Below are 24,273 nucleotides of genomic sequence, written 5' to 3' on the forward strand. Positions count from 1 at the left end.
TGAGTAATTTTTAAAATGTATTATTTAAGAACAAAACTTTTTGATCAAAAGTAAAAACTAAAAAAGGTTGTTATTTATTATGAATTTTAATTATAACATACTTTAAAAATTCAAAAATATTTATTTATTCTAAACTTTAATTATATAAAATAAATAAATGTCCTTTTGTATTGTATAGGCTAAAATATTAGTGCCATTTTTTTAATTCATTAAAAAAATTATTTTTTTAGTTCATGAACATGATTTATATAATATTTCAAAATAAACAATTAACACTGACATAAAAATTAATTTTGGGTACATCAATTTAACTTTTATATTTCATGACAAATCTTATAATCAGTTAATTTGCACCTTGGTCCTAGTATTAGAGTGAATCCTAGATAAGAGTAAGGTGGCTTATGAACATTAAGAGCGTGTTTGTATACACGTTTTCAACGTGGAAGCTATTACTAATAGCTTCCACGTTAAACGTGGAAAACCACGTTGAAAACGTGTATGCAAACACGCTATAAGTTGTTGACATATAAAACTTCGTTTTAATGTCAGTGGCATCTGACAAACTCTTGGGAGAGGAATCTCCTAAAGGACAAGCTAGGAACAGTACGTTATTACACATGATTTGAAGGTTCATACTCCAAATTAATACTTCTGTTGGATGAGCAACTTGAGATTAGTTCAATATTGGAATTTGTGAAGACAATGGTATACAGGTTAATTAGATATTATATTGGAAGACTACTTGATGATTTGAATGTGAATTTTTAACTGACATAGAGATTTACATGAAATTTGGCTCAAATTCTTTACGTTCTTTTTTATCAAGTGAGACATTTTTCTAGATTTACTTGTATAAATTAAAGTAAATAGAGCTGATATCCAATTTTACTAGTGTTGATTTGTTGTCATTTTGGCAGCCGATTATTTGTTAATTTTTTAAAATATTTCTGCATTTCCATAGGCATGAACATAACACCAATTCCAAAAAGAGAATAAACGGAACAAATTTTCTCTAACGCAGTAAAACCGATTACCATAAGGTTTCTAGCTAGAAATTTGTGAAAACATGCATATTTACTGACTTCGAGTCAGATCAAATGAGGCAATCCTAAAATGTTAATTTTGAAGAGTGTGTGAAAAAACTCCTCTTTTCTTCGATCATATTCCTTTTGGTAGCATTATTACTTTTGACTTAGGACACCACAATGGGTTTGCATGTTTCCCTAGCGTATATGCAAAGGACATTGCTATAAATCTGATTCTGTTCTGTTCATTTGACATAAACCTTCATATTTTAATTTTCATATAAAGATCAAATTAAAAATGCGATACATTCCAACAATCAAATTAAGAATGTGTAAGAGATTAATACATATAAGAACTAAATTCGTAATAGCGTAATGTTTTTAGTTACAAGTATAAGAACTTATTTATTAAATTTTTACTTACATAAACCAAATTGAGAAATCACTTCATATGCAAGAACTAAATTATGTTCAAAATTTATTAACATTAGGAGCTAAAATAATCAGCATTTACAATGTCAGGGATTAGAATGGGTTTACTCAAGAAAAATCTAAAACTTTCACTCATGTCCCTCACATGTCTAACCACTTAAGGTCATTAAGATGTTGGTTGCCTCATTATTTTCTTACTCATTTGAGACTTCTAAGTATTCAGATACATGATGAATTATTTGAGTCTACTGTTGTGGGATAAGCTTCTAAACAAAATCCTTTCTATCCGAGTCCACAGACTTCAAGTTATTTTCAGTCTTTTTGGCATGACCATGGCTCCCAAATCCTAATGGGAAGCATTTCCTATGTGGTTTTTGCTTTCCCTCACTAGTGGCAATGGCAAGGTCATTGGGAAAGAGGTCTCGGAGGACAAAGGCATGCAATATTGTCGAGACAAGCACTGATGTTACTGTGAATGTAGAAATGAGACTCAATATTACACTCAAAGTTTGAGTTACAACATTTGTCACTTGATTAGAGTAGCCTATGGTTGCAATTGCTGCAGCAGTCATTGGAAAGGTGTAGGCCCACCATGAAAGTGAGAATCTGCAGAATAGCATATGATATTTGTCAGAAAAATCAACATAATGGAATATTAAATGTTATAGATATAGAAGTGTAGTGTAGCATACTTGAATCCTCTGAAGAGATTGACCCGGACAGCCTGCAAAAGCATATGAAACTAATAAGCAACTTGAATGCTAAAATTATTGATTGTGCAAGGAAAAAAAGGTTGTATAAACTATATTAATATGTTAAGCGTCTTTCAAATACTAGGGTGACAAAAGCTTACCAGCGAGAGATATAGGAACATGGCTACGAAATAGAAAATCCGTGATTCATAATGGAAAGAACCCTGAATCTTGGCCCATGCAGTAGCAGCAACACTAGGTGGTGCCACAAAAAGAAAGAACACTGGATGGAGGTCTTTTGGGATGGTTTTATTTGTTGGAAGCATCTGGTGGAGGGTTACAAATAGCACCATGTAGTGAGCAAGCCCAATAGCAAAGAAGAAAATTGGCCCTTCTTTTAGGCCCATAGATGCTCCCAACAAGGCCCCCACAAAATTTCCAATAATTGCTAGGAAATTTGTTGGATTTGCCACCTTTGAGAGCATCCTTCGGCCCCCAAACATCCACTGTCCATATATCTTGAGCTTAAGGCAGAACAATGGAATCATTAGAGCATACCAAACTGCATGATGCAAGTCTTTGGAAAGTGATGGTGGAACTCCAAGAGCTAAGAACAAGAGAGATATCCATGGGGCAAAGAAGAAGTTAACACGAACTGGATGATGGTACTCACTACGAACTGCTTCAAAATAGAGAATTATTTTGAAGAGATAGATGGTGAAAATAGTGGCAACAAGAGCAATAGAGATGAACCATAGGGTAAAATTTATTCTAAGGCTTATGTGAAGAAATTCAGTGGAAGGTGACTCGGCCAATGTTTTCCAAAGAATTGCTTGGCTGCTAACTCCAAGACAAATACCAAAAGATGAAACGGGAAACCGAAGAAGAAATGGCCACTTCTTGTCCTCAGGTAGCACCTTCTCTTCTGAAGATTTCTGAAGGTGTCAATCAAATCAAATCAAAATATATTAAACATTGTTTAACTTATTTGAACATAAGACTTCTGGGATATGGATTATTTGTTACACAAGAAGAATGAGACTGCACTTAAATTAGTAGATGGTAATAAGTAATCACATACCTTAGGAGTTAGTAATTGTGGACCTTCCGATGCTTTGAAGAACAAATCAACAGTTAAAGGCATTTTAGTTTTGTCTAAGCTGTTATCCTCTTCTACATTTTGTTTTGGTACCCTTCCATGTAGAATTGACAATTGTCCCTCAAGTTTACTGGACCATGTTTCGAAAAACTCAAGCCTCTTATCCTTTAAGCTGTCGGTGCTTTCATGATTGGTAAGATTGATACTGTCATTTGGCATTGATTGTGATGGCAATGGTGGTTTGGAGCCTGTAGTTTCGGCACTATAGAGAACTCTTATGGTGTTATCTTGCTGAACTTCTTCTCGAGAGAATGGCATGTTTATAGACACCGAATGCTTATTTTGATGATTTATGGCCCCATGTTCATCACCTTGGCTTCCTGCTAAGACTGTTTCATTTTCCTGTTACGGGAAACAGATATCATAAATTATAATCACCAAAACGGAGGTTGTTATTGTATAATAGTTTTATGTAGTTTCATCAAAGGGATAACTAATCACTGGAAGTTTATTTTCGACCAATATTTTCAATTTTGCAAACTCACTATTATGATAAAGAGGCTTACTTTGAAAGATGAGCTGAGATTTTTCACGTCAACAGTGTCAAAGTTGGCTACTTCATTTGATGATATATGTTGAACAAGTGATGAAACTTTAGGCAAGCCATGCCCTTCTCTTTCACGGTTAAGGTTGTTTCCCATGCTAGACCTGAAAATGTATAAAATTAAAAAAAAAAAAAAAAAAAAAAAAAAAAAACACTATTCAGTTTACTGACATGTGAATGATTCATTTTATTTCTTATGGAATTTGTTACATTAGACATGCAAATAACTATTTTGAATTACAGAGACAGTAACTTAAACATGCATCTATATGTTTTGAATCTCTTTTCCTTATTACTAATTTAGAGGATAACAATGGGAAGCTTGGATACAGAAATCAAATGCAAAGCATATTAGACTAGTGAGCCAGGAGATCAAATGGCAGACCAATTATTAACCCATCAGCTATCATTTATGTCATTTTCTCGTTAGATCATTGGAATCTGCATGCATAATTTAAAAAATAAAAAATAAAAAATGGAGGGACTGATGTTCACTCTCGCCCCTCTCTAAGAAATGTGTGTTACAGTAATGCAAGAGGGAAAAGTTTTATGAGCAATGCTAGTAATATGCTCACTTCAACAAGTTTCTTATTATTATTGGGTGAAATTCACCATAAGATAGCAAATTGAAAAGAATGCAAAACATTGTTTTAACTCCTAACCCATTAGAGAGAGAATAAGCTTAGAGAAACAATATATATGAAAGAGGATCTGAACCTTGAAGTTGGTATACTATTTATCAGAAATTTCAGGCTTAGCTAAGCTTAGAAATTTCACAAGATCCAAAAGAGAAAATACAAGAAAGAGTGTAGGTAGAGAAGGCATGCGTAAGAGATCATAGGAAGGAAAATATATAGAATCCAATATGGTCTCTTTGCATTGCAGCCATTACATCAACAGCACTTTATTAGTGATAACAACAGCTGCTTATTTTGACGCCACACAAGAGGACAAGTACGGCACAAATTATGGTTGGTCAGATTGTGTCAGAAACCATACATGAGTCCATGAATACAGTAATATAACTATAGACCAAAAAAGTTTAAGGGGATTTAATATATATTATAATTAAGCCTCACAGTTCAAGGTCAGTGCATGTCTCAATTTTCTAGCCACCACCTAACATTTGGGTGACGTTACCATTAAAAAGCAAAATGCAACCAAAAAACTCTTTCATGAACAGGTATCGTTGCTACCACTTATGCTGACCCTTATTAATTAGCAAGTAATATTCTAATATTTTCCTCGTCATTTCTTAACACAAACTCCAAGTGGCCTAAATATTTAATCAAGGAATAGAGAACAGAAGATTTATAATGGAAGTTGTAAGTACATATATGCATGTTAAAAGACTAGAGTGTTATCGTAATGCACTCTTTTAACACAATTTTAACATTTTTTTTATTTTAATTAGAAATTATATATATATATATATATATAAGTAAGATTGTAACAAATTTTAATTTTTAATAATTTTTTTTGCCTATAATAAAAAAATATTCGAAAAGATCTGTTATCCGTAATAAATGTTATAAAATGTGAAAAACAGAAAGAGAAAGATGTTTGATTTTTTTTGTTCATGTTACAAGATGAGATTGTCTTAGCGGCAGCATGGAGACATTGAGTTGTGTGCCAAGCCATGTGGTGTAATGAACAGAATGCCATGCAACTCCAATCTTCATATTCCTCTTTTATTATCAATTCGCCGTAGATCGTCCATCAGTACTGTTTCTCCTGCATTTTTATTGTCCAATGAATATAATTAAATTCGGAGATCCAAAGGAATTAACTCGGCATTGTTAACAATAACTAATGATCATTATTTAGAGAGAAGGTTAGAAGAAAGAAAGAGTAGAAAAGTGTTGATAAGCATACGTGTTTGACTGTGGCTAGAAATAAGAGAGGTGGCTGGCTACAATTTAGAAAAATAAAGGTGTTTCTTAGTCTTAGTTTGTGGTGGCTAAGCTTAGCTAGCTACAATTTACAACAGAATAGATGCAGATGCATCTTAGACTCTTAGTTGTTGTGTTCACCATATATAATAAAATTATTTATTAAAATTATTATTTTTTTAAAATAACAAATCAAATATAAAAAATTAATATTTTTAATATCAAATTTTTTAGGAAGTAATTTTTTAGTGGTCTTAAAACATCGTAAAATTTCAATTTTTCAAAGATAAGTACTCCGTATAAAGCTATAGACCGATAGTAAAATTTTGTTCGCCTACGCGTCAATTTGATATTTAATGCTATTAATGTAGCATTTATATATTTTAGATTTATTATTCCCACCGTTCGACAATCAATGCATGTTAAGCTTTCTTTCTATACGGATTATGACAACAACAATAAATGTATTATTATTTTTTAGATATAATTTTATTAAAATAATTTACTCTTTTAATTATAATACCTAAATTTTGTCCTACTTTTAATTAGTAAGGTAGTTGAATATTTTATGAAGTGATTAAAGTTGTGAGTTGATTGAGTTATTGTGTTAAAAATATAATAAGTTGTTGCGTTGATTGAGTTGTGTTGACCATTTAGAACTAGAGGAGATTTTTCAAAAGTCGCTTATTCCATTATGTGGATAAAGTATTCTGGTGCTCTAAGAGCCCAATTTGTTGAAAATTCTTCTTAGGAAGTTGATCCTTGAAGTGGGTGTTGTGTTGTTTCTCCTCTAAGACTTTGTTGGTACCGTATGTGGGTAAGGTCGAAGCACACGTGTATGAATCGATCATAGTAAGGGAGCAAATCAAGCTATACTGATTACAAGTGACCAACCGAGTAAAATACAAAGTCAAAAACTTAGTTCCTAACCAAGTATCGGAAGGTTGTAGTATTTGGAGGATAGTCGGTGGACTAATTCTATAGGAGACTTAGTTAAGCTAGCTAATATAGTGGTAAGCCTATACCCATTTGTTCTATCCTGATGTTAGTACTATACTTCCTTGTTTAAGTGGAGACATCTAAAAAATCGAGTTACCATGTGTTAAGTCTCAATTATACTTCTTTTTGAATGAGACTTATTGAACAATTTCACTCATCCTCTGAACCATTGCAATATAATTGTTCTCTTTTTGGTTCATTTTGTGTGCAGATATAACTAACCCAAATTTAGCTAATAATACCTTAATACACCTCATTTTTTGTGCAGGTATTGAGCTAGAGACTTGAGGATTGAAGACCCATAGGATTGGAAATTTAAGAAGTTAAGGAGCAGGGAAGAGGTTTTGCGCCGGGCGCAAGATGACCCGCGCTGGGCTTGAGCGAAACAGAGTATCTCACCTCTGGAAGTCATATTCGTGTCGGGCGTAAATGGAATTGCACCGGGCGTGCCCTAAGGCAGAGAGTACTTAACCCTCCTGGAAGGCCTGCGCCGGGCACGAAGACTTATGCGCCAGGCGCGTATACCCTAATCTGACTCCCCAAGCTCGTATTTGAAGACATTTTCGGGGCTCTCCTCCTCATTCACACATTGGGCGCGTTTTAGGAGCTGTGGAAGGGATTCCCGGAGCTTGGAACCGTTCGTGTGTGGGTCTTTCCTTCGGTTCTTCATTTCTTCCTTCATCTCTATTTTGTATTTACCCTCATTGTTTTGAGTGGTTCTACCCATTTTTTTTGGGGTTAGATGTAACCAACGAAATCTAATGTAATCCTTACGTTTTCAATGATATATATATATATATATATATATATATATATATATATGTTGTTCATTCATTGTTGTGTTGTTTCTATTCTTAATGCTTGCTTTGGATTGATTCTCCTTTGCATGATATAGGTTCCATTGGGTGTTGGAAAATAACCATTGAAACTAGCTCTGAAACAAATGCCTGGTGGGAAATGTATCTAGGAATGGAGCTTAGCCCATTAGTAGTCTTAAATCCTAGCCCGTAATGCGGGTGTAGATATTGGGTACTCAAGGGATTGATATTCAATATCCGCACCAAGGCTCTTGCTCTAAGGGATTAGGTTTGAGTAAACTTATGGGTTGACTAAGCAATGTATGTAACAAGAGATTAAGGATTCATTAGTGTAACGTTCGATGAAATCTGACCCCACAATATCACAAAAACTATTATACCATTTCTATCATTTTCCACTCACAATCAAATATTTTTATAGCTTACATTCCAATAGTCATAACTTTTGATTCAACTTGCATGACAAACTATGAATTTGGAATTATTCTTTAGTCACGAATAATCAATAAATGCTTATGTTACCTTCTAATCCATGTGGATACGATAATTTTACTACTTGAACGGCCGGTATACTTGCCGTGTTTGAGACGGTTGATAGAATTAAACTGATTTACAATTATAACAAAAGTATTTCAACGGAAAATCTCAACACCATGTTGCGGATTTTTTCCAATTTGCTATTGATCTAACAAGCCCAAAAAGATCACCTTGTGTTGTCGATTCAGTAAGATCAAGTCGCTTAAACTATTCATCATGTGTTGTAACTCCTAATTGAAATACATGATGACACATAGAGTTACTGTATTGAGCATATGATGTGTTGAGTTGATTGTGTTGTTCATATGCTATGTTGAATTGTGATGAAATGTGTTGTTGTGTTGATTAAAAGTTGGACTAAGTTAAGTAGTGTTGTATGCTATGATGTTGTGTTGTTGAGTTGCAAAAAAATTGTTGTTGTGTCGAATTAGAGTTGGATTATGTTGATTGTGATGCTTCGTTGTTGTGTTGACAAAAATGAGATGATAATGTGATATTCCCATGTGTGTGTATATATATGTATGTGTATATATATATATATATATATTTCTTTTTCCTAACTTACCCTTACCCTTGCATGTTTTCATGTGGTTTGGACTGTGATGATCATACGCGTATGAGAGCAGGCAAGGATAGGGCTGGAGTATCACAGTGGAGGCCACACAATAACATTTGGAGTTGGATGTTTCGTTGACTATCTATTGGAGGCGAATTTTTGTGTAGATAGTTATAGTTGTTTGGCTAACAACTTAGTTGTATGTATTTTTATTTACATATGCAAGATTATTATTTGCAATGTTGTACTTATTTTAATATATGATTTTGAGGTAGTTGTTGTGTCCTACACTATACGAACCATGACGGATCGTTACATAAAACATTAGTTATTGTGTATTTATCTCAACCCCACATTGACCTTAATAATAAATTAATAAATAATTCGGGCTAATATCATAATTATAAATAAATTAAGTTAAAATCTATTATTTAATTTAAATCATTAAAATAAAAGTATATGGAATCATTGGATTATTATGAAATCGAATGAAATTCCATTTCATCCCATTTAATTATTATCTTTTCCTTTTTTCTTGATTTAAGAAATAAAATTAACCTTCTTTTTATTCTATCACAAAGAAAATCTAAATAAAAAAACAATTATTTTAATTATTTTATTACATTGCATTGAATGTTGAAACATTGTCTTAATTAATTATCAAAAGTAAATACCAGTAGAATTAGAGAGAGCATGAAAAAAGTATAAAGTTTAAATAAATAAATAAGGTATAAGTAAATAAGTAATGTGAAATGGGTTTTTGACGAGAAACCTAATTTTAGGCACTAATAAAGTTAGGGTAGAAAAAAAGTTGTTTTAAAATGGTGCGCGTAGGAGTCCAATAACATGGCTGGGAAAGATATTTCTAGTTTAATGGAATGTGTGATTTTGATTGTGATTGTGATGGTGTTTGGTAATTGGTATCTTTGGTTTAATGGAGTGTGAAGTTTTCACTATATATTAATTCAAATCCATTCGTTTATTATTCTCATTGCCATTGGTATGTGAAAAGAAGTTATATGGTAGAGTAACCACGTAGCATGATTTTCATTCAGCCAAAAATTTAATTTATTATCTTCAGCTCCCTCGGGTTTACACGCACTACAGTCTTCAAATTTTAAAATTAAATAAATTCATTTAATCCATCTATTTTTTATTTATTTATCAAACATTGATGGAAGTACCATATTTTCTGTACTAATTAAAAATATATTCCGAGTGAAGACCCTTCTAACTGATGTCATAATGCACTTGATCTTGAAACTTCAAAGATACAATAATTTAATTTTCATCATCGTTTGACAAAATGAATCAGATAAAAAGGCAAATGCACACTTCAAACTATTTAGGAATCAGACGGGATTTTTTTTTTCTTCAAAACAATACCTATCAATTTTTTTTTTACAGTTAATCTTGTCTAAAATTCTAGTTGATCATTAGTTAGATTTTTTCTTTAACCATTTTTTTTTATCTATAATTTGTTAAAACCTTATTTAAATAATCGAAAGTGAATATTATTTAACCTTCAAATTCATTGTGCATGACCGTGTATCGAAGATGGTGCTTTGGATTTGGATTTTCCCCTAAGTTAAAGGAGCTTTTGTGGTGTGTAGCAGTTCTTTCCACTTTCGTTTATTGGCCGGCATTGGATTTCTTTTGTTATTTTTCATATATAAATATAAAGCTATGGATCATAGTTAATTAATAAGCCAAAATCATTAAAAGCGAATTAATAATTACTAAAAGACAGAGTCATCGAAAAATTGTAATGATCAAAATAATAGTAATACTTGTGAAATAATTTATGCAAGCAAGCTGTAGAAGAGGTGATACCTAATGCTTTATTTACTGTGTTTGGTAATGCGTTTGGACTTCGATGAGTGAAGTCATTGTTAGTTGTTTTTGAAAGTGAATTATCTCAAATTGTTAAGTGCACACACACTTAATAAAGCATAATATGGAAGGAACGATTCAGGGAGAATGTATAACAAATTAAAATTGTTTCTTTCCATTATTTGAGATACATGGAGAAAAATGTTGGAGATCATATGATAACTAGATATTAGATCAAAAGAAAATATATAAGGGAGAGTTTTTTTTTTATCATCTTACAAAAAGAAAATATATAAAGGAAAGTTTTCTATCATTTTACAAATTTATTTCATAAGATTAAGTTAGAGACAAATTCACTTTCTTGAGATTTTTTAAAATGTTATGTATACTAAAATTTATTCTAATAATTAATTATTGATTGTTGTTAAATTTATTAAATTATCAACTATCAAACTGTTATTGATCATCCAAGTAATTTCATGTCTTTTTATGTTTAACCTGGTTAGCAAAAATATTAAAGAGAGAGAGAGAAATAAACATTTTTTTCACAAAAAATAGATATTGTAATGATAATACAAAATAATTTTATGTTATTATCTAATAACAAATTACCATTTTATGATATTGATAACTTGTTAACTTTTATTATAAATAAATAAATTATTAGTGATATTTAATTATAGTTCGCAATGTAAGCTATTTTACATTATTAGTGTATGATTAATAAACTCATTTTTATGTAAAGGACAAAAATGTTTTAGTTATATTAAATCTTATTTTTTAATGATTAAAATGTATTTATGGTTGTTCATCTTATTGTTAAAAACGGTTTTAATCATTTATCATTTTAACTACAATTTTTAAATTTGAGTTGATATAATTTTTTTCAAGCAGTCTTTGTTTTAGAATTTTAGACGTGATTTGGAATTTTTTTATTCAAAACATAAAATTTTATTTCATGAATTATATAAAAATTATGAAATTTAATTAATATCTAAACTAATAAATAAATTATAAATTTGATGAAAATAAGGTGAAGGGTGAAAATTAAGTTAAAATTAAATATTACTATCTTTTGGCATCTGTCCTCTAAGTGAGGACATAAAGGATCGAATAAAAATATTATTTCCTTTTACTATGTTTTTGGTTTTTAAAAATTATATTAAAATTGTAAAAACACTAAAGAAATAATAAAAAAAATTTCTTAAATAAGATCTACATACGCCTTAAAAGTAGTTTAAGCAATCCTTCCCTGCTTTATCATCACAAAAAATGAACAATAACTATATTCATTTATCTTATTTTATGTTTTTTCTTTATTTGGAAGGGAATTGCGCGTGATCTGTGATTTGCTTTGTTTTTCCAATTTGCATGCGTAAGCCATAGTTTTGTTTTTATTATTCTTAGTGATTGAATCCGGTGCTGATGCTGTTTTGTTCTGTACAAAAGAAAATACTTAATATATAGTATTTATTTTTAGTTTAATCTTACTTTCATCTTTTTAATACAAGAACATTGATTTTTATTACATATATCATATGTGATATTTTATTTATTTGTACATTCCAAAAATGAAAGTGGAATAACAAAAGAAAACATTGGACTTGTCTTTTCGTTGAATCTAAGGAACGTCCCTGAGAGTCAAGAATTAGGAAGGGACATGTCTTTCCAATATTGAATAAAGTTAGGAGTATTGGGATCAGAATCAGAATCCCATTACCACTTAGGCCATTACAATTTTATAATCTCTTCAAAACTAAATAATAAGTCAACTGAACTCATTCCTCCTCCTCCACAGCAGTAATAAAGTTCAAGCCACGTAAATCATTAAAGACTAATTTATAAGTATAAACACTTTTATTATAATATTTATTATTTTTAACTTATTATATTATTCATTATATTTATATTTTTCATTTAAATTTGAGATTACCGATTAAGTTATTGGAATAATCTCATTTTTTTCTTCATTTATAATAGCTAAAAAAATTTTAATTTCTATATAATTCAAACGCTACTTATTTTCTCATATATAGTCACTTGTTAATGTCTTTTTATTTCCTTAAGCACTTATCAACATTAAAAGCATACACTATAATCAATGTTATATGTCATATAGAGTGACATATAATATATATAATATGTATATAATTTTAATATTGATTTTAAATGAGATTTCATTATATATATATATATATTAATTATGTATAACTATAGATTATATATACACTTTTTAAAAACATATCAATGTATTTTATATCTAATAATATAAATAAAAATAATTTTAATAACAAATAATATATCATTACATGATTTTTTTTAATAGCGATAATAGTACTCTCCTCCTTTAATATCATCATAACATTCAATTTTTGTTACACCTTTCATTCACTAAACGATAACTCAGTCTCTCACTATAATATTAATATATTATACTTCTAAATATTAATGTCTTTTTAACTATTTACTTTAATTGGTGTCAAAAAAAACCTATTTAATTACTTTAACTAAGTAATTATTACTATTTATAAATTGCAATATACACCAATGTGTCTGAAATTTAATCTTTGTAGCTTTATATACAATATTAATTAATTAGGTCTAGATAGGAATTATGGGGGTAAGGACCTCTTAATAATTTCTGGAGTACACTATACTTATTTTGTGTATTTTTTTAAATTTATAGAAATTGCAATTATCGTAGCAACGTTCGAATTTATTTTGTGTATGATATAAAAAAGGAAAACCTATTATAACATGCTGCATAATTTAAAATAGAAAAATACTTTTAAGTTCTTTTAAATAATTGACATCAGCATAAATTTAATAATTTAGGTTTGAAGTATTCGGAAAGTACGCATAGTAGCAACGCTGTTGAGTGCAATCTGGGATATCAAGAGTAAACACTTCATAAAACACTATATATATAATCCCATCATACAAATGTGGTTCTTCCAGCGCAAAAATATATGACAGCATATCTGCAATATTTCTGAGTTCTATTTGACTATTTCTTCAATGTTCGATTTATTTTGTTCAATCAACATCAACGTCATTTGAACAAAATTAAATTCACCCAGTGGTTCAGCATATTTTTATAACAACATATTGAATCCTTGAATCAAGGATTAACAAACAAAAACATTCGAGCTCTTGTCTTAATCATATCTGTGACTGTATAAATTCTGCAAGTTGGTGAATCACAATTTCATCATTCATAAATACTTCATCCTATGTATAGATACAAAAAATCTATAGCCTTATTTTGAACCTTACAGTAATTATCACAGATGTTATATAGATGACTGATTGGCTGTTGTGTCTAATCTAAGCTTAATGAGAAACAATTATGCGTGTAAACAATTCTTCCTATGCTTCATCTAGCTCATAAGATATAGCAGAAAAGGTCTAAAGCTCAAAGGCCTGTAAAATGCACATTTCTGGTAATCCTAGTACTTGCTGCAAAGTTATGCATATATAGCAGCAATACTGTTGTGATAATTTAGCCAATTTTCTCAATCAAGGTTCAACGATTCATATAATTGTAATGTATGGAAAATTTGTTCTCACAAATGTTTTTTTTTTCTTTTCTTTTCTTATGTAGAGGCTTCTACCTCTTTCATTCAATAAAGGTTGACTCACCCTAATCTTCTCCTCTTTAGAATCTTGCATCTCTTCATTTTCAACGCATCCCTTCAACCATTTTGACTCTTTGTTTAGATCTGTGACTGGATAATTACATTGGACAAATTAAGCATTTTATTCATAGCATGGCGTCTTATAATTCTCCCCCATGAGTGCGATATAGCTGAAGCTTCATTTTTCTATTCAATTTCCTTAGAGGCTTCGTTGGCAATAATGTTTTAGCCATCATGGAATAAGAGATTACAAAAAAGTCAATGACCAAGAGCATGTTTCATAAATATATGGATTATAATCTGTTCCTCTAAAAATAATGTTCATGGTTAATCATATTTTCACTTCTTTAGTTCCTAATAGTAGCAAAAATTAGTGAATAGAGTTATTTTAGTGGTTGGGTTGGAATAATATGTAAGATCCCTTAGATTTGAATCTCAATGTGACTATTGAATACTAAATAAAAAGAAAAATGTATATCTATAGAAATATAAGCAAAATTTTAGAGATTCTAGTTAAAAGTTAAGAGATTAATTTTTTAACAGTTTTTTTTCCACATTTTGTCTCCAATAATTGACTATTTTAAATGTAACATCAATTATTACAAATCATTCGAAACCTTTTCTTTTTTAATTTCACTATAATAATATATTTTTAAAACAAGTCAGACGAAATAAATTATCCTTATTAAACCAATTTTGATCTTAAACAAATCCAAATATATTTATTTCATATAATTAATCATATAAACTATATATCCATAAATAATTCAATATTGAAATAATTTATTTTCTACGACTAGTCCTAATACACATTGAATATGTATTTGATATGATGTTCTTGACACACTTTCTCACGTTTTGATAGAAGTTAATACGTACATATTATTTTTGCATCTTTCAGTTGGCGAACATGATTTCTTGCGCGTTTCTGACGTGTATCTTCCAAACACACTGAAAGATGATATGAAGTGACAATGGTTTCTTTTACTCTCTTTGGAGTTGAATGTGAGAAATCACTAAATTAATGTTGTTATGCACGAGGAGAATCAGATAACATACGGAAATCAAACGAAAGTCCAAACAGCTAGAAAGAGATTATGATGAAAATAGTATATACTATATTGGGTTAAGAAAATTTGAGTACTAGCTAGTGACTTAATGTACACCACTTCCCTGGTTGAGGACATGTAGAGGTTCCACTATAGAAGAATAAAGTGACATTTGTCTCTTTTACTCTATGTAGAGTTGAATTTGAGAAATATATTAGACGGAAGTCTATGGCTTAGTTGATTTGGTCAATTATTTTAAATAAAATGCGTCAAATTATGATTTTTATTATAGTCTATTTGATTGAAAAAGTTAAACTCTAGATTATTTATTAAGCTTATCAGACCATATCTATTTAAATATATATATATATATATATATATCATTATTATTATTACTATTAAATCAAACTTGTTATAATATATTACAAAATACATTTATTTTTTTTAAAAGATATATTAAATATTTTGACTTATATAAAAGTGAACTTATACATTTATATTGAAAGATAATTAGTCCTACTAATATATCTAATTATAAAATATAACTATTATAATTAGCCTAATGATGGAATGAGGTAAAATACACAAGATCTTAGATTACAACACTACAAGAAATGTTACATACAGTGACATAAGTATAATATATGTAAGTATATGTCTATTTGACATATAGTTACACATAATTATAGTGTTGATTTTAAATGAGATTTAGCAACATATTTTGTGTGTCACTATAGTCTATACCCACACTTTTTAATAATATACCAATATATATTATAATTATTATGTGGGTAAAAATAATTTTTAATGATATGTATAATGTCATTATAAGGTATATGTCACTATATGACAATTTTCTTGTAGTGTAAGATCTTAGGTTAAAATCATGTTATCATCATTATAATTTTAATGAATAAAAAATTTTAATTACAAAATATGTTTTTAAATAAGTTATTATCATGAATGTCATATTAGATCTTAAAAATATGTCTATACCTAAGATTAAATTATTCAAACAATACTCAAATTTTAATCTTTAACAAAAATAATTTTCGGTCAAACTGTATTTACCTTTCGATCGAATTAGATTAATTTAAAATCAAAATTTTAAAATATTGATGCTAAATATATATATATATATATATATATATATATATATATATATATATATATATATACTACATAAATAAATTAGATTCGATTTGTAAAACTTATCATATTTATTTTACTTTTACCTTGGTGTTACATTATTAAAAAGAAAAAACTTAATATAGGTTAGATTAAAATTGTGTAAGTCAAGCTGGCCCTTTAATTAAAAGTCTATGAAAAGTAAACCTACTTAATTTTACACTCTAAAAAAGTACGAATTGTCTTTTTTCAATTAGATATAATGACGATGATTATAATCAATCTTACTTGAGTTGGATATATCACTAATTAAGAACAACGAACTACACCCTAAAATAAACAAAATGATAAGATCACAATTTTACACAATTATTTAATCACAAACCATCATTTATATCAAGTTTGTTGATTTTTATAAATTTATCTTAAAAATTATATCAATAATATTTTTTATTAGTTGATAGTGTAAAAATCTTTACACTAATGATGCATGACTCATTAAACTATTTCTAAAACGTTCTTTTATTTAATCTTCCTAATTTCATTTTCCTTCCTTCCTTTATTTTTATTATTTTAGCATCAATTGAGAAACTAAACACTCTGTTCATTAAATAGATCAACAACTCAAAATTAAAGTTTAACAATAGCCCACAAAGAATAAAAGAGACGTTCTATTGATGAAGGAGCAAACATAAATAACCAAACAAAGACTAGGCTCATCTTCAACCAAACGAAACTAGAAAGTTCGGCCCATATTCTAATCAGCCAACTCAATTGCACTTTAACTTCAAGTTTCTCTTTGACCCAACAAATAAATATCAAGTCTGTTAACAAAAAATCGAATCTAAATAAAATCCCTTATTTGGTCCTCTACAATCATATTTGTTGTCAACTTTGCTCATTTATCTTTTTTCAAAATAAATAAATATCATAACTGTCTTACAAATTTTGTATCATTAACTTAGTTGCTCATAATATATATATATATATATATATATATATATATATATATATATATATATATATATATATATATTATTTGAATATATAAATTATATTTAAAATTTATATAAATATATAATTTTTTAACATATAGACTATATTTTAAATTTATGATATAATTTATATTATAGCATAAAATTATTTTTATTTATTATTAATTTATTTTAAAATATCAATATTTAATTCATAAATAATTATGATAAACACAAATTGTTATATACCTAGTTAATGAAAATAATAATCTTATAACACGTCTTATAATTTTGTAAAAATTTAACTTTTAATTAACTAAAAATTTAAATAAAAAATACATATCTTAACTCTTTAAAGAAAGAGAATTAAAAAAATGAGTGTCGGAAGAAGATAATAAAAGAAAAAAAATATAAAAATTTGTGAAATATACATATTTTGATGAAAAATATGAAAAAATAAGTTTGGTAGGAATTTTAAGTATTCATTAACTTCCAATCACATTTAATTTTTCTTTAGAAAAATAAAAAAAATTACTCTCAATTTGAAATTTCATGAATTATGTATAGTTGAAAATTTCATGATTATACTTAATCACAACTGTAAATTCTCACGTAAATGCAGGTTGAGTGTCTTAACTTTTTTAGAAATTTTTTATAAAAAAAATGATGCAATAAAAGAATAGAAGAAAATAAAAGATTGTGAAAATACATGTTTTGAAGAAATAGATGAAAAAAAACAAGTCTTATAAAAATTTCAAGAATTCATTAATTTTCGATCACATTTAATTCTATAGAAAATTTTAAAACAAATCATAAAAAAAAATCAATAGAGGAGTAATTGTCGAAGTGGGGAGGTGATGAGGGATGGTAAAGGCAATGGAAGAGGGGTCATCGTGTGTAGCTGACGCACAAGATAGAGGTGTGACCATTTGCGATTTTAGCTTTAACAAAGAAGTTATTACTGTGGATTTAGGGGGTGAGGAGGTGGCAAGAGACAACATATGCAAAACAGTGATCCTCCCAGTTTTTAACTTCAACAAAAAAGTCATGATTGGTGAAAATTTAAAAGATTTGGGGATGGGCATAGAGAAGGTGGGTAGGTGAGGGATTACATAAAGAGAAATTCTATGGTACCCATCTTATTTGAGAGGGTACCGGTACAGTTTTTTATATTTTATATTTTTAGTAATTTATTTAAATAATATTTATAATATTTTATCCTTTCAATTTTTAAATTATTTAGTCATTTTATTTTTATTTTATATATTCTAATTTATTTGTAATAATATTATTATATATTTAAATAGTTTAATTTTAATAATTTTTTAAGTATATTTTTATCTTTTCACTTAAAATTTTTGAATTTTTATATTTTAATTTTAATAATTTTTTAAGTATATTTTTTGTCTTTTTGTCTTAAATTTTTGAATTTCTATATTGTAATTTTAATAACTTTTTATTTCTACTATTTATTAATTTTTTCTTTTTCTTTAATATTTTATAATATTATTGAAAACTTATAATTTTAATCTCTATAATTTTATCTTACTTTTTATTTTATAAGTATAATTTAGATTATTTATTTTATAATTAAATTAATTTTTTTTAAAAAAAGTTTATGAATTTACATAGAAAAATGTATTGAAACCCTTCCATCTTTGAGGGTACCGTAGCAACTCCCTTACATAAATGATAAAGTGTAATTATCGCAGTGGAGAAGCTATAAATATGCTCCATGGAAGATTTTGTTGAAAAAGGTAATTCAAATATTTAAATTTTGTAACTATATAAATATATTAGAATAAAGAAGGCAATATAAAAAAATACATAATCTCAAGCGTGTGGTTTAGCAGTAGGGGTTGATCTATGCTTAAGTAAGGTCATGAATTTAAATCTTGTCTTGTGTATGTAGTCTTGTTAAATCTTGGAACTAATTATCCCATCTTTTGAGGTATCTTCAACGTAACGAAGAGATTAGTCACTGCTATCAGCAGTGATACTTTAGAAACGAAAAAAAAAATACGTAAACATTTTTTTGTTTATATGACAATGTTTTACATACATTTTACATTAATGAGTCAACATAATACATAATAACTTAAATTTTATATTATAAATAAATAAAACTTACATAAATAACAATTTGGTTCATTGAGGTGTTAATTGTTGTTAGTGAAATTTTCATACACATTTTATATTTGTGATCATAGTGAAAAGTGTAAAATACATATTTTAGAGGTGTCATTTCACAGTGTCAACTATGAAAGTTCCAAGATTATTTTATGATAATAATTGTGAATTTGTGATGTTGAACACTAATTCATGAAAGAGTTTTTTTTTAAAGACTAATCTTTTATGGAAATTTTTATGAAGGTTTTTTTAAAATTTAATTTTTATTTAATTTAAAAAATTTATTTATCATATTTATTTACAAAGTAAAATTTTTATATTTTTTAAAAAATAATCAACTAAAAATAATATTATATTATAATAAAAATTATTTATCATAAATTTAAAATATAATTTATATATTTAAATGTGATATATATATATATATATATATAAATTTTAGTTTTTTTTAGTTATGTACATTAAACATTTAGGATACAAAATGTATGTGCTAAAATAATAGTTTTATAATTAATACATACATATATATTGAAAAAAAAAAATTGCCTCTTTTCTTGTGTATAAATATGTTAGCCGTACAAATTACAATAACAAGATTGAGATTAGAATGTTGAAGTATCTAAATATCATAAGCGGTGATTTGATTTTTGAGATAATGTTAGGTTTTAGGGTAGGGTGGTGTTGAAGGCGGTTTCTCCCAAATCCATTCGAATGTTAAGTTTGTGAATAAATGTAAAGAGAAGAGAATGAGAGTGTTGAATTGAATTGAAAATATGTCAGACCCATTAGAGAGATACGAAAAACTTGGCTTAAGAGAGTCTCTACCAAAACCCTATAGATACCCAATTGCGTGCCAAGAGCTAAGCTTTATTCTGAGGGAAGCTTTTCATCAATTTACCAAATATTTGCAATCCATCGTCTTCCAAGACACCCTCTCCGCCTTCCGTCTCCTCCCAGAGTACGCTTTTTTCTTTTTCTCTTTTCTCGTTAATCAAATTCATGATATAACTATTTCCAATTCTCATAAATGCTATCATGTATGATTATTATTGTTCCAACAGAAGTTCTATTCATCTTTTATAGCGATTGGAGTTTTTTTCACATGTCTCAAATTGCTAATTACAACTATATCCTGCTTTCACTTATGTTAGAATCAGAATTGAAGGCTGTGTTAGAGAATTTTCGTATGCTAATGGAAGAACTGTGTATTTTATAGATAGTGATAGATTGAGAAAGTTATTTAGTTAGATTTAATATTTTTTTTTTATAACAATAGGTGAATTTTGTATCAGAAATTTAGTATTAAGTGAGTTTTATTTGACATATTCACTAATGATATTTGTGAAAGAAAAAAAAACTAAAATAAGATATTTTAATTTTCAAATTATAGGACTAAAAAAATCAATTTTAAATTTGAGAGATAAAACTAATTTTTTCATATCAAAAGACTTAAAAAACATATTTAAGTCAATTAGTAATTGAGCATGTAACTGCTGTCTTTATGGACCGCTTTGCCTCATTTTTTTTCTTATGCTTTTAATTTTAGAATACAGACTCAGAGTGCTGTTTCAGCAGTCCACATCCTACTTCAGAGTGTAGAAGCAGCACTGCCGAAGCAGAAAAGGAATGTGGCTGTAAAAGAATTTAAGCGTGCCATGGTTGTTCATAAGAGACGCTGTAAAGCTCACCAGGTAGAGAAAGGTCAGATTATATATAAGAATAAGAAATGGCTTTGTTATATTAATGAAAGCAAAATAATCTTGTTTAAGAAGATTCTTTTTCCCGTGTTGCAGGCTCATTGCAACTTCCACAAGATATTCTTGTGCACATTTTCAGTTTTCTTGATATGAAATCTTTTGTCTCAGCGGGGCTAGTCTGCGGGTAATGCTTTTCTTCTTATATATATATCAACAATTGATCATTTTAGCCCACATTTGAGGATGTGAAATACAAACAGTTGTCATATGTTTTTTTACATTGGAATGTTATTGTTCATTAAATTTGTCATTATCAGTATCAATTACCTGGTGACTCAAGGGCATTGCATATTTAGGTCATGGAACATAGCTGCAAATGATAACCAACTGTGGGAGATGCAGTATGTTTCACTGTACGGTAATGGAGCTAAACAGCAGCCTGTGAAACTGGTTGAAAGCAGAAATGATAGGCTTTTGCATGAGCCTATAGATAATACTAAAGTCATTGCCAACTGGAAAGAGGCTGTTAAAGGAGCATACACTGGTAAGCTGAATGTTGAGGAAATGTAGTTAAACTTCGTTTCTCTTTTCACATCCAGTGTGTTCTCAGTCAACTAATGGGATAAAAGTATATACTGGGACTGGGAAACTGTTATGTACATGTATCATCTTTTACTTTGATTGACATTAGGTTCCTAGTAGTGTTGAAGTCGATATATAGAGATGTAATTGCTGGCCTATACATTTAATTCATTATCTGATTATATTGTGATGCTATAAATTAGAATTTTTCCAATAATATTGTTTTCATTTCCCAAAGCATGGGGCAATGGAACTAATAGTTTATTCTTCATTTCAAGTGTTTTAGGAACCAAATTACAGCTTTAGAAACTGTCAGGAACGTTGAATTACATTTTATTTGTCAGTTAAATTTTTATGCTATGACTACAAAAAGGAGTTACTCTTTCTCTATCACAGATATAGAAACACAAATGTATGCATATTTGCACATTCAATTTTTCTTCTGTCTTACTTGGTTGATTTTGATATAGGAGCATTATCAAGAAAATTAACAACCAACCGGGGATATTGTGGACACTGCAAATCAGTAGTTTGGCTAAATAACGCAAAATGCCCCAATGTACACTCTGGAATATCTGAAATTCAAGATATCAAGCCTGTAACAGCATTCCAGGTATGTTCTGTACTGTACTTGGCCACTTTGTATCAGCCATGGTCATTCATCATAGAAATTCAGCTCTCACTTATTATCTTGAAGTGCCTCACTACATTTCACCTATTTAGAACCGGTGAATCCTGTAGCAATCTAACACCAACTGTTAGGACTGAAAATTAACCAAACTACGCAAAATGAATTTGACTTGACCAGTTAATTAGCTCATTGAGTTTGGTTAATGAACTAGATAAGTTGAATCTAATAAGTTAATTTTGCATAAATTGTACGTCTGGATTAATTTTGATGAGTATTAATGTTTTTAGGTGATTTCTGGTAAATTGTCCCGTTGCCAGAAAGTAGTTTACTCCCCTCTCAAATTTGTTCGAGTACATTCTTGGGAATGTTGAAAATCCATTTGTATTGTTATTTGAAGATCAAAGCTTACTTTTTTTCACTCTAAATTGCGTTTTTGTTTATTTCCAGCTAGCGTTCAACATAATTTACCGAAGTAAATGAACTCACTAACTGTGTAGGCCTCCTATTTTCAGGTTGTGGAATATCTTCTAGATGATTCTATATCCATAACATCTTCCTCAGACAGTGACAGTGATTCAGAAGAAGGACCAATTTCTAGGTTATGGGCATATCCCAAGCATATAAGAAAATTAAGTATATAATGGCTACACTGCCATAGTTATTGACGAATAATCACTTTTTTTTTATAATCAGTTTAATCGCTCTATGTATATCAGTAGGGAAAAAAACACGTTGCGTCTCTGTTAAAAGAACGACACAAGTTTGATGTTGGCGATACAGGTGTTATGAGAAATTTGTTTTCTATGGAAAAAATAAAGATAAAATAAATAAAAACTTTGTCGTGATATTATCTTTTTCGAATATGATTCTTCTAGTAAAGGATCTTTATAGTCTAAAAAAAAAAGCATAACAATTTTTCTAATGATTTTTTTTTTTTTACATTTATTTGAATGTGTAGTTATTAAGAATAAAATGAATATTAAAAAATATGATTAAGTGCCGGTGGTGGTGATGATGTGTTTTACTAGTAGTGGTGATAGTAATAATAAGATGAATTATTGTCAAATGTGGTGAAAGTTTGTTTTTTTAAAATTATATATAATTAAAATAAAGGTAGTTTCTATTTCAGGATAAGGTAATTTTTCTATTATTTTTATTATATATAATATAATCACCCTTTTATTTTAAAGAAAAATTGAACTCACTTTTCTTAGATATGATTAAATGAGACACACATATTTGATATTTGAAAATCATTCACCTCCCTTAGAATAATATCATTAGTTAAAGTGAAAAAGAAGAAAAAAATAAAAGTTAATTCACAATTTATCTTTGATTTTTGAATTAAATACAATATTTTATTTTTATGAAAATTTTATTTTTCTTCAATTTTAAAAATAATAAGATTTAAATATATTTTTAGTCTCTTAAATTAAATATATTTTTAGTCTCTTAAAAATTTATTTTTAATCCTTCAAATTTAAAACTATTATTTTTTATTTTTATAATTTTAAAAAATTTTATTTTAATTTTATATTCAAATTTTGTTAAAAAATCTGATAAATATTATCGTATAAAATTTATTTATTAATATTTATATTATTAAAAATATCATATTAAACTTACTTGATATTACATAATCGTCTCAATCTATTATTTTTAAATATATTATTGATAACATAAAAAATTAAAATAAAATTTTAAAAAATTATAGAAATTAAAAATAATAGTTTTAATATTTTATAATTTAAATTGAGTTTTTATACATTCGGAATATATCTCGGAGGTCGAGTTCGGAGGACGGAGAATTTTCCTTTTTTAAAAAAAATTTCACACTCTTGTCCTTTCTTCTCGTATACCTTGTGCATCATCTATTATGGTCAGCCGAAGAAAAGTGGGGAAATGGGATTTGACATTTGAGAGAGACTCTTGAAAGTGAAACTAAGCCCATACTTTC

At 28.3% G+C, this 24,273-nt stretch overlaps 2 protein-coding genes across 5 annotated transcripts; one reads left to right on the forward strand and one right to left on the reverse strand.

Annotated features, from left to right (window-relative positions):
* Positions 1–1,477: 1,477 nt before the first annotated feature.
* On the reverse strand, positions 1,478–4,800 carry LOC109795443 (S-type anion channel SLAH2). 3 transcript variants are annotated; one of them, XM_020354948.3, is made up of 6 exons: positions 4,570–4,800; positions 3,815–3,956; positions 3,231–3,650; positions 2,311–3,084; positions 2,150–2,181; positions 1,478–2,063 (listed from the first exon to the last, which is right to left on the reverse strand). In XM_020354948.3, the coding sequence occupies exons 2-6, from the start codon at positions 3,947–3,949 to the stop codon at positions 1,724–1,726; spliced, it is 1,701 nt and encodes a 566-aa protein (XP_020210537.2). In that variant the 5' UTR covers positions 3,950–3,956; positions 4,570–4,800; the 3' UTR covers positions 1,478–1,723. The 3 variants fall into 3 exon arrangements, with proteins under 3 accessions (XP_020210537.2, XP_029126445.1, XP_029126442.1); XM_029270612.2 differs by lacking the exon at positions 4,570–4,800 and adding an exon at positions 4,515–4,553; XM_029270609.2 differs by lacking the exon at positions 4,570–4,800 and adding an exon at positions 4,428–4,544.
* A 15,201-nt stretch (positions 4,801–20,001) lies between these two features.
* LOC109789895 (F-box family protein) lies at positions 20,002–23,177 on the forward strand. Of its 2 annotated transcripts, none has more exons than XM_029270614.2 (6): positions 20,002–20,364; positions 20,953–21,107; positions 21,200–21,287; positions 21,421–21,647; positions 22,156–22,298; positions 22,829–23,177. In XM_029270614.2, the coding sequence occupies exons 1-6, from the start codon at positions 20,180–20,182 to the stop codon at positions 22,955–22,957; spliced, it is 927 nt and encodes a 308-aa protein (XP_029126447.1). In that variant the 5' UTR covers positions 20,002–20,179; the 3' UTR covers positions 22,958–23,177. The 2 variants fall into 2 exon arrangements, with proteins under 2 accessions (XP_029126447.1, XP_020204535.1); XM_020348946.3 differs by having other exon boundaries at positions 20,004–20,364; positions 21,460–21,647.
* Positions 23,178–24,273: the final 1,096 nt, after the last annotated feature.

This window comes from Cajanus cajan, chromosome 7 (genome assembly GCF_000230855.2).
Source record: "Cajanus cajan strain Asha chromosome 7, NIPB_CcT2T_4, whole genome shotgun sequence".
Classification (NCBI taxonomy): domain Eukaryota; kingdom Viridiplantae; phylum Streptophyta; class Magnoliopsida; order Fabales; family Fabaceae; genus Cajanus; species Cajanus cajan.

Excerpts from the sequence above, each read along its gene's own strand:
- LOC109795443 (XM_029270609.2), bottom strand. The coding sequence starts at position 4,498 with ATGTTTTGCATTCTTTTCAATTTGCTATCTTATGGTGAATTTCACCCA. Across the intron at positions 3,957-4,427 it reads ATAATAAGAAACTTGTTGAA|GTCTAGCATGGGAAACAACC; the intron begins GTGAGCATATTA and ends ATACATTTTCAG. Across the intron at positions 3,651-3,814 it reads ATCTCAGCTCATCTTTCAAA|GAAAATGAAACAGTCTTAGC; the intron begins GTAAGCCTCTTT and ends TTCCCGTAACAG.
- LOC109789895 (XM_029270614.2), top strand. The coding sequence starts at position 20,180 with ATGTCAGACCCATTAGAGAGATACGAAAAACTTGGCTTAAGAGAGTCT. Across the intron at positions 21,288-21,420 it reads TCAGCGGGGCTAGTCTGCGG|TATCAATTACCTGGTGACTC; the intron begins GTAATGCTTTTC and ends TGTCATTATCAG. Across the intron at positions 21,648-22,155 it reads TGTTAAAGGAGCATACACTG|GAGCATTATCAAGAAAATTA; the intron begins GTAAGCTGAATG and ends ATTTTGATATAG.